The sequence below is a fragment of the Oncorhynchus tshawytscha genome, unplaced genomic scaffold (genome assembly GCF_018296145.1).
Source record: "Oncorhynchus tshawytscha isolate Ot180627B unplaced genomic scaffold, Otsh_v2.0 Un_contig_18431_pilon_pilon, whole genome shotgun sequence".
NCBI classification, from domain to species: domain Eukaryota; kingdom Metazoa; phylum Chordata; class Actinopteri; order Salmoniformes; family Salmonidae; genus Oncorhynchus; species Oncorhynchus tshawytscha.
In genome coordinates this window covers 40,001-55,000 of record NW_024608965.1, presented here as the reverse complement: position 1 = coordinate 55,000, position 15,000 = coordinate 40,001, and the positions used below count along the sequence as shown (strand labels likewise).

Genomic DNA, 15,000 nt, shown 5'->3' with positions numbered 1-15,000 from the left:
GATAACATAACTGTTTAGATATGTGTAAAACTGTTCCTGTAAACTGCAAAAATAATATTCATCTGCCAGTCAGTATGGAGCTGCAGTAACACCCCTGTAAATGCCTACAGCTTCCATGGAGCGCCAGTACTGGCATTTTTGTGTTCAGTATGGTTTGATGACATAAGGCCCTTCCTGTTTTGGGGCTCACCACACCATGTCTGTTGTCAGTATGGAAGATGATTTCAAGACTTGTGTGTCAGTATGGAATGCAGTAACACCACTCTGTGTGTCAGTTTGGGGTTATTAACGTATTAATACCTAAAGTTGGTTTAGTAAAGTAGTTTAAAGTGATTTGTAAAGTTTATAGGCAACTTTTGTAATTTTAAAACACCACTCTGTGTGTCTTGTAAAGGGGCATTTTCTGGATCAGCTGGTCTTAACAAATCACATTTTGGGTATACAGTATGGAGCTAATCAGTAAAACCACTTGTGTGTTTATGTGACATATGGAGCTGCAGTAACACCACTCTGTGTGTCAGTTTTATATTTTAGCTGCAGTAACACCACTCTGTTGTCAGTTGAGAGCTGCAGTATTCTGTGTGTCATGCTAGCTCAGATAACAGCTTCTCATGCTTTGTCAGTATAGAGCATTTTACAAATCTGACTTGGTGGCTGCAGATTGTGTGTCAGTATGGAGCTGCAGTAACACCACCTTGCTGTGTGTCAGTAATGGAGCTGCAGTTTTACACCACTCTGTGTGTCAAAATTTAGCTGATTTGATCACCCACTCTGGGTCCAAGTCCCTATGCAGTAAAGGACCTGTGTCAGAGGAGAGAAGAGGCTCCTGTGTTGGAGCTGCAGTAACAGATCTGTGTGTCAGTGTGGAGCTGCAGTAACACCACTCTTGTGTCTGTTCTGGAGCTGAAGGAACACCACTTGTGTGTCCGTATGGAGCTGCAGTAACACCACTCTGTGTGTCAGTATGGGGTCGTATTGTTCCTGTAGCTGCAGTAACACCACTCTGTGTGTCAGTAAGGAGCTGCAGTAACACCACTCTGTGTGTCAGTATGGGGTCGTATTGTTCCTGTAGCTGCAGTAACACCACTCTGTGTGTCAGTATGGGGTCGTATTGTTCCTGTAGCTGCAGTAACACCACTCTGTGTGTCAGTATGGAGCTGCAGTAACACCACTCTGTGTGTCAGTATGGAGCTGCAGTAACACCACTCTGTGTGTCAGTATGGAGCTGCAGTAACACCACTCTGTGTGTCAGTATGGAGCTGCAGTAACACCACTCTGTGTGTCAGTAAGGAGCTGCAGTAACACCACTCTGTGTGTCAGTATGGGGTCGTATTGTTCCTGTAGCTGCAGTAACACCACTCTGTGTGTCAGTATGGAGCTGCAGTAACACCACTCTGTGTGTCAGTATGGAGCTGCAGTAACACCACTCTGTGTGTCAGTATGGAGCTGCAGTAACACCACTCTGTGTGTCAGTAAGGAGCTGCAGTAACACCACTCTGTGTGTCAGTATGGAGCTGCAGTAACACCACTCTGTGTGTCAGTATGGAGCTGCAGTAACACCACTCTGTGTGTCAGTATGGAGCTGCAGTAACACCACTCTGTGTGTCAGTAAGGAGCTGCAGTAACACCACTCTGTGTGTCAGTATGGAGCTGCAGTAACACCACTCTGTGTGTCAGTATGGGGTCGTATTGTTGTTTATTGGTACTTCCTGTATAAAGCCATGTTGTTACCTGGTACTTCCTGTATATAGCCATGTTGTTACCTGGTACTCCCTGTATATAGCCATGTTATTACCTGGTACTTCCTGTATATAGCCATGTTGTTACCTGGTACTTCCTGTATATAGCCATGTTATTACCTGGTACTTCCTGTATATAGCCATGTTGTTACCTGGTACTTCCTGTATATAGCCATGTTGTTACCTGGTACTTCCTGTATATAGCCATGTTATTACCTGGTACTTCCTGTATATAGCCATGTTATTACCTGGTACTTCCTGTATATAGCCATGTTATGACCTGGTACTTCCTGTATATAACCATGTTATGACCTGGTACTTCCTGTATATAGCCATGTTATTACCTGGTACTTCCTGTATATAGCCATGTTATTACCTGGTACTTCCTGTATATAGCCATGTTATTACCTGGTACTTCACAACAGTGTCATGACCTGTTGTCTACCAGGCAGGTCACAAATACAACCTGTTGTCTACCAGGCAGGTCACACATACAACCTGTTGTCTACCAGGCAGGTCACAAACAACCTGTTGTCTACCAGGCAGGTCACAAATACAACCTGTTGTCTACCAGGCAGGTCACAAATACAACCTGTTGTCTACCAGGCAGGTCACAAATACAACCTGTTGTCTACCAGGCAGGTCACAAATACAACCTGTTGTCTACCAGGCAGGTCACAAATACAACCTGTTGTCTACCAGGCAGGTCACAAATACAACCTGTTGTCTACCAGGCAGGTCACAAATACAACCTGTTGTCTACCAGGCAGGTCACAAATACAACCTGTTGTCTACCAGGCAGGTCACAAATACAACCTGTTGTCTACCAGGCAGGTCACAAATACAACCTGTTGTCTACCAGGCAGGTCACAAATACAATTGGAATATTTTGGTCCTTTAGGAGAGAGGTGCTGACAGGGTGACACAGCCTCAATGCTAGTATCACACACACACACACACACACACACACACACACACACACACACACACACACACAACACACACACACACAGAAAGAAACATACCGTTGCCTAGCAACATGTTCTGTAAAATAAACAGACACGTGTCACTCCTCTCCAATCTGGTGAAATAAAGAGTATTGTTTATCCACTGTAGGTCCGTGTTATAATACAGTATCTCACTACTGGCATTGTAGTCAAGGTCATCTCTACGACTCTCAGTGATCTCCATATGAAGCTTCTCTCTGTCCTATAAGGCCCCAGGTCGTAGCTGAGGAGACACACAGAGATCCAGACTCATTCTGAACCGTTGATCCCCTACTGAGGAGACACACAGAGATCCAGACTCATTCTGAACCGTTGATCCTTCGTCAGCAGACTGACGGGACCCCTCACTGTGGGTGTTTCAAACCAAACCCCACTGTCTGTCTGAGTTGTGACAGTTCAGGAAGATGCCTTCCTAACCCCGTCCTTCCCTCTTCCTGGACAAAGCGATAGTGATTGACAGCCTGGTCCAGTCGGCATGCCGCCAGACATTAGCATGACAACAGAACCCCTGCCGGCCAGCCTGTTGCTAGGGCAGCACCACACTGGTTCCACCGTTGCTGGGGCAACATGACAGTCAAGTCATTCTACACCAATTCAGTCTATCTGGGACTGCTGAACCACTATGATAGTTGGTTTGATTTGATAGTTTTTCTAGTGTGTGTGTCCTAACTCTGTCAGCAGGGGGCAGACATGGTGTGTTCAGACAGGAATGGGGGGTATCTAGAATCCATTCAACTGAAATGTCTCTTCCGAATTTAACCCAAACCCCTCTGAATCAGAGAGGTGGGGGCTGCCTTAATCGACATCCACGTCTTCGGTGCACCGGGAACAGTGGGTTAACTGCCTTGTTCAGGGAACAGTGGGTTAACTGCCTTGTTCAGGGGAACAGTGGGTTAACTGCCTTGTTCAGGGGAACAGTGGGTTAGCTGCCTTGTTCAGGGGAACAGTGGGTTAACTGCCTTGTTCAGGGAACAGTGGGTTAACTGCCTTGTCAGGGAACAGTGGGTTAACTGCCTTGTTCAGGGGAACAGTGGGTTAACTGCCTTGTTCAGGGAACAGTGGGTTAACTGCCTTGTTCAGGGAACAGTGGGTTAACTGCCTTGTTCAGGGGAACAGTGGGTTAACTGCCTTGTTCAGGGGAACAGTGGGTTAACTGCCTCGTTCAGGGGAACAGTGGGTTAACTGCCTCGTTCAGGGGAACAGTGGGTTAACTGCCTCGTTCAGGGGAACAGTGGGTTAACTGCCTCGTTCAGGGAACAGTGGGTTAACTGCCTCGTTCAGGGGAACAGTGGGTTAACTGCCTCGTTCAGGGGAACAGTGGGTTAACTGCCTCGTTCAGGGGAACAGTGGGTTAACTGCCTCGTTCAGGGGAACAGTGGGTTAACTGCCTCGTTCAGGGGAACAGTGGGTTAACTGCCTTGTTCAGGGGAACAGTGGGTTAACTGCCTCGTTCAGGGAACAGTGGGTTAACTGCCTCGTTCAGGGGAACAGTGGGTTAACTGCCTCGTTCAGGGAACAGTGGGTTAACTGCCTTGCTCAGGGGAACAGTGGGTTAAATATCTTCAGGGGAACAGTGGTTAACTGCCTTGTTCAGGGGAACAGTGGGTTAAACTGCCTTGTTCAGGGGAACAGTGGGTTAACTGCCTCGTTCAGGGAACAGTGGGTTAACTGCCTTGTTCAGGGAACAGTGGGTTAACTGCCTTGTTCAGGGAACAGTGGGTTAACTGCCTTGTTCAGGGAACAGTGGGTTAACTGCCTGCTGGTTACTAGTCCAACGCTCTAACCACTAGGCTACCTGCTGGTTACTAGTCCAACACTCTAACCACTAGGCTACCTGCTGGTTACTAGTCCAACGCTCTAACCACTAGGCTACCTGCTGGTTACTAGTCCAACACTCTAACCACTAGGCTACCTGCTGGTTACTAGTCCAACGCTCTAACCACTAGGCTACCTGCTGGTTACTGAGTCCAACACTCTAACCACTAGTCTACCTGCTGGTTACTGACCCAACACTCTAACCACTAGTCTACCTGCTGGTTACTAGTCCAACGCTCTAACCACTAGACTACCTGCTGGTTACTCTAACCACTAGTCCAACACTCTAACCACTAGTCTACCTGCTGGTTACTGACCCAACACTCTAACCACTAGTCTACCTGCTGGTTACTAGTCCAACGCTCTAACCACTAGTCTACCTGCTGGTTACCCTCCACTCTAACCACTAGTCTACCTGCCTCCCTCCACTCTAACCACTAGTCTACCTGCCTCCCTCCACTCTAACCACTAGTCTACCTGCCGCCCCTCCACTCTAACCACTAGTCTACCTGCCGCCCCTCCAAACCACTAGTCTACCTGCCGCCCCTCCCACTAACCACTAGTCTACCTGCCGCCCCTCCCCTCTAACCACTAGTCTACCTGCCGCCCCTCCCCTCTAACCACTAGTCTACCTGCCTCCCCTCCCCTCTAACCACTAGTCTACCTGCCGCCCCTCCACTCTAACCACTAGTCTACCTGCCTCCCCTCCCCTCTAACCACTAGTCTACCTGCCTCCCCTCCCCTCTACTCTAACCACTAGTCTACCTGCCTCCCCTCCCTCTAACCACTAGTCTACCTGCCACCCCTCCCCTCTAACCACTAGTCTACCTGCCGCCCCTCCCCTCTAACCACTAGTCTACCTGCCACCCCTCCCCTCTAACCACTAGTCTACCTGCCACCCCTCCCCTCCCACTCTAACCACTAGTCTACCTGCCTCCCCTCCACTCTAACCACTAGTCTACCTGCCTCCCCTCCACCACCCCTCTAACCACTAGTCTACCTGCCACCCCTCCCCTCTAACCACTAGGCTACCTGCCCCCCCCTCTAACCACTAGTCTACCTGCCACCCCTCCCTCTAACCACTAGTCTACCTGACCCCTCCCCCTCTAACCACTAGTCTACCTGCCGCCCCTCCCCTCTAACCACTAGTCTACCTGCAGAGTGTGTGACGGTCCTTTCTGATTGTCCTCAGTTAAAAGGAGGTTTTCCAATATAATCACCCTGCTGATATTTATGTTCTACAAAGATGTTTAAATGTTTCAGACAAAGGTCAGGTCATCACAATTACACATTGGGCTAACTGTTGTGTGTGAGTTGGTCTAACTGTTGTGTGTGAGTTGGGTGTGAGTTGGTCTAACTGTTGTGTGTGAGTTGGTCTAACTGTTGTGTGTGAGTTGGTCTAACTGTTGTGTGTGAGTTGGTCTAACTGTTGTGTGTGAGTTGGTCTAACTGTTGTGTGTGAGTTGGTCTAACTGTTGTGTGTGAGTTGGTCTAACTGTTGTGTGTGTGTGAGTTGGTCTAACTGTTGTGTGTGAGTTGGTCTAACTGTTGTGTGTGTGTGAGTTGGGCTAACTGTTGTGTGTGAGTTGGGCTAACTGTTGTGTGTGAGTTGGGCTAACTGTTGTGTGTGAGTTGGTCTAACTGTTGTGTGTGAGTTGGTCTAACTGTTGTGTGTGTGTGAGTTGGTCTAACTGTTGTGTGTGTGAGTTGGTCTAACTGTTGTGTGTGAGTTGGGCTAACTGTTGTGTGTGAGTTGGGCTAACTGTTGTGTGTGAGTTGGTCTAACTGTTGTGTGTGAGTTGGTCTAACTGTTGTGTGTGAGTTGGTCTAACTGTTGTGTGTGAGTTGGTCTAACTGTTGTGTGTGAGTTGGTCTAACTGTTGTGTGTGAGTTGGTCTAACTGTTGTGTGTGTGTGAGTTGGTCTAACTGTTGTGTGTGTGAGTTGGTCTAACTGTTGTGTGTGTGTGAGTTGGTCTAACTGTTGTGTGTGTGTGAGTTGGTCTAACTGTTGTGTGTGTGAGTTGGTCTAACTGTTGTGTGTGAGTTGGTCTAACTGTTGTGTGTGTGAGTTGTGTGTGTGTGTGTGAGTTGGTCTAACTGTTGTGTGTGTGAGTTGGTCTAACTGTTGTGTGTGTGAGTTGGTCTAACTGTTGTGTGTGAGTTGGTCTAACTGTTGTGTGTGTGTGAGTTGGTCTAACTGTTGTGTGAGTTGGTCTAACTGTTGTGTGTGTGAGTTGGTCTAACTGTTGTGTGTGTGAGTTGGTCTAACTGTTGTGTGTGTGTGAGTTGGTCTAACTGTTGTGTGTGTGAGTTGGTCTAACTGTTGTGTGTGAGTTGGTCTAACTGTTGTGTGTGTGTGAGTTGGTCTAACTGTTGTGTGTGTGAGTTGGTCTAACTGTTGTGTGTGTGTGGTCTAACTGTTGTGTGTGTGTGAGTGGTCTAACTGTTGTGTGTGTGTTGGTCTAAATGTTGGGGAAACAGAGTATGGCTGTACAGTATAACGTGAGGACAATGCAGTGTACTGTAATACTGGACTACAGTAGAGCTAGCTAGGGGCTATGATGTCATGTTGTAGTCATCGACCCGGGCTTCATCCTAGGCGTCCCTCACAATGTACTCAGTCAGTGTCTGCTGCTGGAGCCCTGAGCTAATGCTTCCTTAACGACAGATACACACACACACACACACACACGGACAAGGAAGCAGATAGATAGATAGACACGGTAGAGTACACACACACACACACTCTGCTCTGTCACTCAAACCAGCTCATCCAATCAAATCTCTATCTCTCATTCCTCAACTCAATCAACACATCCACCCCATGTCAATCAATTCAACTGGTGATCCAATGAGATGTCAGTCTGCTCTGTCAGTCCATGTCAGTGATGACCACAGTGTACAGTAGTACCACAGACTGGCTCTGACTAGCATCAACTAAAGACAGCACACGAGGGGGGAATATTTACTTTTCTTCAGAGAGGAACAGGCAACAATACAATCACATCTTTCTTCTACAGTTAAAAATCAGAAGTTTGATTTTGGTGAAAGATAGTCGTCTGAGTCAAGGAGTCTCTCCTAGCTGTCGTCTGAGTCAAGGGAGTCTCTCCTAGCTGTCGTCTGAGTCAAGGAGTCTCTCCTAGCTGTCGTCTGAGTCAAGGAGTCTCTCCTAGCTGTCGTCTGAGTCAAGGAGTCTCTCCTAGCTGTCGTCTGAGTCAAGGGAGTCTCTCCTAGCTGTCGTCTGAGTCAAGGGAGTCTCTCCTAGCTGTCGTCTGAGTCAAGGGAGTCTCTCCTAGCTGTCGTCTGAGTCAAGGGAGTCTCTCCTAGCTGTCGTCTGAGTCAAGGGAGTCTCTCCTAGCTGTCGTCTGAGTCAAGAGAGTCTCTCCTAGCTGTCGTCTGAGTCAAGGGAGTCTCTCCTAGCTGTCGTCTGAGTCAAGGGAGTCTCTCCTAGCTGTCGTCTGAGTCAAGGGAGTCTCTCCTAGCTGTCGTCTGAGTCAAGGGAGTCTCTCCTAGCTGTCGTCTGAGTCAAGAGAGTCTCTCCTAGCTGTCGTCTGAGTCAAGAGAGTCTATCCTAGCTGTCGTCTGAGTCAAGAGAGTCTCTCCTAGCTGTCGTCTGAGTCAAGGGAGTCTCTCCTAGCTGTCGTCTGAGTCGAGAGTCTATCCTAGCTGTCGTCTGAGTCAAGAGAGTCTATCCTAGCTGTCGTCTGAGTCAAGAGAGTCTCTCCTAGCTGTCCTCTGAGTCAAGAGAGTCTCTCCTAGCTGTGTCCTAGCTGTGTCCTAGCTGTGTCCTAGCTGTGTCCTAGCTGAAAGTGTCTTGTTTCTACTGTGCAAGGAAACGTTGTATTGGACTGAGGAACTACTGTACTGTCTTCAAAAGGAGCCTGCCTCTATCTGTCCTACTGGAACTCTAAAGGACTGTCTCTCTCTCTGTGTGTCCCTCCAGAGATGCCGTGGAGGTTGTGGCTGGTCTGTATGATCAGGTGGATGAGCTGGTTCACAAGCTGGTGATGCTGTCCAACCAACGCACTCAGGAACTGGACTTTATCATGGAGTTCAAGAGTCTGGAGCAGGGATTCAAGGAGGTGAGAGGGGCTGGGTGTTAGGGTTGGGGTATAGGGCTGGGGTATAGGGCTGGGGTATAGGGGCTGGGGTATAGGGCTGGGGTATAGGGTTGGGGTATAGGGTTGGGGTATAGGGCTGGGTGTTAGGGCTGGGGTATAGGGCTGGGATATAGGGTTGGGGTATAGGGCTGGGTGTTAGGGCTGGGTGTTAGGGCTGGGGTATAGGGCTGGGTGTTAGGGCTGGGGTATAGGGCTGGGTTAGGACTGGGGTGTTAGGGCTGGGGTATAGGGTTGGGGTATAGGACTGGGGTATAGGGCTGGGGTTTAGGGCTGTGGTATAGGGCTGGGTTAGGGCTAGGGTATAGGGCTGGGTATATGGTTGGGGTATAGGGCTGGGGTATAGGGCTAGGCTATAGGGCTGGGTATATGGTTGGGGTATAGGGCTGGGTGTTAGGACTGGGGTATAGGGCTGGGTATAGGGCTGGGGTATAGGGCTGGGTATAGGGCTGGGGTATAGGGTTGGGGTATAGGGCTGGGGTATAGGGGCTGGGGTATAGGGCTGGGGTATAGGGCTGGGTGTTGGGGCTGGGGTATGGGTGTTGGGGCTGGGGTATAGGGCTGGGTGTTAGGGCTGGGGTATAGGGCTGGGGTATAGGGTTGGGGTAGGGCTGGGTGTTAGGGCTGGGGTATAGGGCTGGGTGTTAGGGCTGGGGTATAGGGCTGGGAATAGGGATAGGGGCTGGGAATAGGGATAGGGGCTGTGGAGGGGCTGGTTACAGGGATAGGGGCTGGGGAGGGGCTGGTTATATGGATAGGGGCTGGTTATAGGGATATGGGCTGGGGATAGGGGCTGGTTATATGGATAGGGGCTGGTTATAGCGATAGGGGCTGGTTATAGGGATATGGGCTGGTTATAGGGATAGGGGCTGGTTATAGGGATATGGGCTGGTTATAGGGATATGGGCTGGTTATAGGGATAGGGGCTGGTTATAGGGATAGGGGCTGGGGATGGGGGCTGGTTATAGGGATATGGGCTGGTTATAGGGATATGGTCTGGTTATAGGGATAGGGGCTGGGGATAGGGGTTGGTTATAGGGATAGGACCTGGGGATAGGGGCTGGTTATATGGATAGGGGCTGGTTATAGGGATAGGGGCTGGTTATAGGGATAGGGGCTGGTTATAGGGATAGGGGCTGGTTATAGAGATAGGGATAGGGGCTGGTTATAGAGATAGGGGGGGCTGGTTATAGGGATATGTGCTGGTTATAGGGATATGGGCTGGTTATAGGGATAGGGGCTGGTTATAGGGATAGGGGCTGGTTATAGGGATAGGGGCTGGTTATAGGGATAGGGGCTGATTATAGGGATAGGGGCTGGTTATAGGGATAGGGGCTGGTTATAGGGATATGTGCTGGTTATAGGGATAGGGGCTGGTTATAGGGATAGGGGCTGGTTATAGGGATAGGGGGCTGGGGATGGGGGCTGGTTATAGGGATAGGGGCTGGTTATAGGGATAGGGGCTGGTTATAGGGATAGGGGCTGAGGATAGGGGCTGGGGATAGGGATAGGGGCTGGGGATAAGGGGCTGGTTATAGGGATAGGGGCTGGTTATAGGGATAGTGGCTGGTTATAGGGATAGGGGCTGGGGATAGGGGCTGGGGCTGATTATAGGGGCTAGGGATAGGGGCTGGTTATAGGGGTTGGGGTTAGTGGCTGGTTATAGGGATATGGGGCTGGTTATAGGGATAGGGACTGGTTATAGGGATAGGGGCTGGGGGTAGGGACAGGGGCTGGGGCTGATTATAGGGGCTGGTTATCGGGCCTGGGGATAGGGGCTGGTTATATGGGCTGGGGTTAGGGGCTGGTTATAGGGATAAGGGCTGGGGCTAGGGATAGAGGGCTGGGGGTAGGGGCTGGTTATAGGGATAGGGACTGGTTATAGGGACAGGGGACTGGGGATAGGGCCTGGTTATAGGGATAGGGGGTGTTTATAGGGGCTGGTTAAGGGGCTGGTTATAGGGGCTGGGGATAGGGGCTGGTTATAGGGATAGAGGGCTGGGGGTAGGGGTTGGTTATAGGGATATGGGCTGGTTATAGGGGCAGGGGACTGGGGATAGGGCCTGGTTATAGGGATAGGGGCTGGTTATAGGGACAGGGGGCTGGGGATAGGGATAGGGGCTGGTTATAGGGATATGGGCTGGTTATAAGGATTGGGGCTGGGGATGTTTATAGGGGCTGGTTATAGGGGCTGGTTATAGTGGCTGGTTATCGGTGCTGGTTAAATCAAATCAAATTTTATTTGTCACATACACATGGTTAGCAGATGTTAATGCGAGTGTAGCGAAATGCTTGTGCTTCTAGTTCCGACAATGCAGTAATAACCAACAAGTAATCTAACTAACAATTCCAAAACTACTGTCTTATACACAGTGTAAGGGGATAAAGAATATGTACATAAGGATATATGAATGAGTGATGGTACAGAGCAGCATAGGCAAGATACAGTAGATGGTATCGAGTACAGTATATATGAGATGAGTATGTAAACAAAGTGGCATAGTTAAAGTGGCTAGTGATACATGTATTACATAAGGATGCAGTCGATGATATAGAGTACAGTATATACGTATACATATGAGATGAATAATGTAGGGTAAGTAACATTATATAAGGTAGCATTGTTTAAAGTGGCTAGTGATATATTTACATCATTTCCCATCAATTCCCATTATAGGGGCTGGTTATAGGAGCTGGTTATAGGGGCTGGTTATAGGAGCTGGTTATAGGGGCTGGGGATAGGGGCTGGTTATAGGGGCTGGTTATAGGGGCTGGGGAAAGGGGCTGGTTATAGGGGCTGGGGATAGGGGCTGGTTATAGGGGCTGGGGATAGGGGCTGGTTATAGGGGCTGGTTATAGGGGCTGGTTATAGGGGCTGGGGATAGGGGCTGGTTATAGGGGCTGGGGATAGGGGCTGGTTATAGGGGCTGGGGAAAGGGGCTGGGACTCTCAATCGGGCAGGAACTGGAGTTTATCATGTTTCAGGAGCCTGGAGAGGGAGTCAAGGAGGTACATAACAGCTTATAACTCTTATAGCTATGATGCATTATAGCAGAGTCTTCCAAACTAGGGGTCCTGATATGAAAATGGGTTCATAGACCTGGGGTATCAGTGACCTCCGGTAGCCTCTAGAGGAGGTTATCGTAAACAGAGCGGTTTCTGTTTTCTCCCTACACATGTGGCTCTATCTTGTCAACCGTTTAAAATCAAATAACATGTTATTGGTCACATGGTTAGCAGATGTTATTGGTCACATGGTTAGCAGATGTTATTGGTCACATGGTTAGCAGATGTTATTGGTCACATGGTTAGCAGATGTTATTGGTCACATGGTTAGCAGATGTTATTGGTCACATGGTTAGCAGATGTTATTGGTCACATGGTTAGCAGATGTTATTGGTCACATGGTTAACAGATGTTATTGGTCACATGGTTAACAGATGGTCACATGGTTAGCAGATGTTATTGGTCACATACACATGGTTAGCAGATGTTATTGGTCACATACACATGGTTAGCAGATGTTATTGGTCACATGGTTAGCAGATGTTATTGGTCACATGGTTAGCAGATGTTATTGGTCACATACACATGGTTAGCTGATGTTATTGGTCACATACACATGGTTAGCAGATGTTATTGGTCACATGGTTAGCAGATGTTATTGGTCACATACACATGGTTAGCAGATGTTATTGGTCACATACACATGGTTAGCATATGTTATTGGTCACATGGTTAGCAGATGTTATTGGTCACATGGTTAGCAGATGTTATTGGTCACATGCACATGGTTAGCAGATGTTTTGGTCACATACACATGGTTAGCAGATGTTATTGGTCACATACACACGGTTAGCAGATGTTATTGGTCACATGGTTAGCAGATGTTATTGGTCACATGCACATGGTTAGCAGATGTTATTGGTCACATACACATGGTTAGCAGATGTTTTTGGTCACATACACATGGTTAGCAGATGTTATTGGTCACATGCACATGGTTAGTAGATGTTATTGGTCACATACACATGGTTAGCAGATGTTATTGGTCACATGGTTAGCAGATGTTAATGGTCACATACACATGGTTAGTAGATGTTATTGGTCACATACACATGGTTAGCAGATGTTATTGGTCACATGGTTAGCAGATGTTATTGGTCACATGGTTAGCAGATGTTATTGGTCACATACACATGGTTAGCAGATGTTATTGGTCACATGGTTAGCAGATGTTATTGGTCACATGGTTAGCAGATGTTATTGGTCACATGGTTAGCAGATGTTATTGGTCACATACATGGTTAGCAGATGTTATTGGTCACATGGTTAGCAGATGTTATTGGTCACATGGTTAGCAGATGTTATTGGTCACATGGTTAGCAGATGTTATTGGTCACATGGTTAGCAGATGTTATTGTGTAGTGAAATGCTTGTGCTTCTAGCTTCGACAATGCAGTAATAGCTAACAATTCCACAACGTATACCCCAAAATACATCTAAGTAGGAATGAGTTAAGGCTATATACATATGGACTAGTGATGTCAGTGAGGAACAGACTAAGATACCTTAGAATAGTATAGAAAACCAGTCTATACATATGAGATGAGTAATACATAGACTAAGATACAGTAGAATAGTATAGAAAACCAGTATATACATATGGACTAGTGATGTCAGAAAACCAGTAGATACATATGGACTAGTGATGTCAGAAAACCAGTAGATACATATGGACTAGTGATGTCAGAAAACCAGTAGATACATATGGACTAGTGATGTCAGAAAACCAGTATATACATATGGACTAGTGATGTCAGAAAACCAGTATATACATATGGACTAGTGATGTCAGAAAACCAGTAGATACATATGGACTAGTGATGTCAGAAAACCAGTAGATACATATGGACTAGTGATGTCAGAAAACCAGTAGATACATATGGACTAGTGATGTCAGAAAACCAGTAGATACATATGGACTAGTGATGGCAGAAAACCAGTAGATACATATGGACCTAAAGGTGCAATGTGCAGAAATCGCTCCGTCATTTCCTGGTTGATAAAATTCTAATAGTTCCCCTAATTTCAGTTTGTGCTGTCAGCTGTCCCTGACTGAGAACCACACCCGCCAAAACACAAAGAAATAGACAACATAGAAACTTGAACATAGAATGCCTACCCCATATCACACCCTGACCAAACCAAATGGAGACATAAAAACCTCTCTACGGTCAGGGCTGTGACAGATTACAGAACTCTTGTTTTTACATGGTGGAGGGCCGCACATTTCTTTATATATCAAAATGGAGTCATGGGCCCTAAAGGTTAGGGAACCTCTGATTACAGCAGGTACCAACTGTACATTAGGGGGCCTGTCATAGATTTACAGATATTGTCATTCTGTGTGTGTGTGTGTGTGTGTGTGTGTGTGTGTGTGTGTGTGTGTGTGCGTGTGTGTGTGTGTGTATTTTATTTATTATTTCTTAATTTTTTCAAATATTTTTATTATGAACACAACAAATAGAAAAGCAGAAATACACAAACAAGACATAAACCTAACAGACGGGGGTTTTACATAGCGAGATACATTTTCAGTTTGTTAAGATGTTTTATGGTGTGTATTGCTTTTTTGTTTTTAGATTTACCGATAATTTCTAAATAGAATTTAAATTCTATCTTAAATAATGTGAAGAGGGGTTTGTTCTCCGTCCACTTCGTTTTATGGATAAAGAATCTTCCATGAAAGATAAACACATTAGCAATGAAAGTTCAAATCAGGGTCCGTATCATTTGGATCACAATAACACATAATAACAGTCTCTCAGATTAACATGAATAGTCGTTTATTTTCAAATAAAATATTCTGACTCACTCCAACATCTTCTAACTCACTCCATCTTCTAACTCACTCCAACATCTTCTGACTCACTCCAACATCATCTGACTCACTCCAACCTCTTTTAACTCATTCCAACATCATCTGACTCACTCCAACATTATCTGACTCACTCCAATATCTTCTAACTCACTCCAACCTCTTCTGACTCACTCCAACATCTTCTGACTCACTCCAATATCTTCTGACTCACTCCAACCTCTTCTAACTCACTCCTCACTCCAACATCTTCTAACTCACACCAACATCATCTGACTCACTCCAACATCATCTGACTCACTCCAGCATCTTCTGACTCACTCCAGCATCTTCTGACTCACTGGCCAACATCTTCTGACTCACTCCAACATCTTCTAACTCACTCCAACATCTTCTGACTGCTCCAACATCTTCTGACTCACTCTAACATCATCTAACT

At 47.1% G+C, this 15,000-nt stretch overlaps 1 protein-coding gene across 1 annotated transcript in view; it reads left to right on the top strand.

Moving 5' to 3' along the window:
* LOC121844052 (pleckstrin homology domain-containing family G member 4B-like) overlaps positions 1-15,000 on the top strand; it is a 42,532-nt gene that overhangs the window by 26,817 nt on the left and 715 nt on the right. Inside the window, exon 8 of the mRNA XM_042313921.1 lies at positions 8,506-8,644. Within this exon, the coding sequence (XP_042169855.1) occupies positions 8,506-8,644 (139 nt within the window). The remainder of the gene's footprint in view (positions 1-8,505; positions 8,645-15,000) is intronic.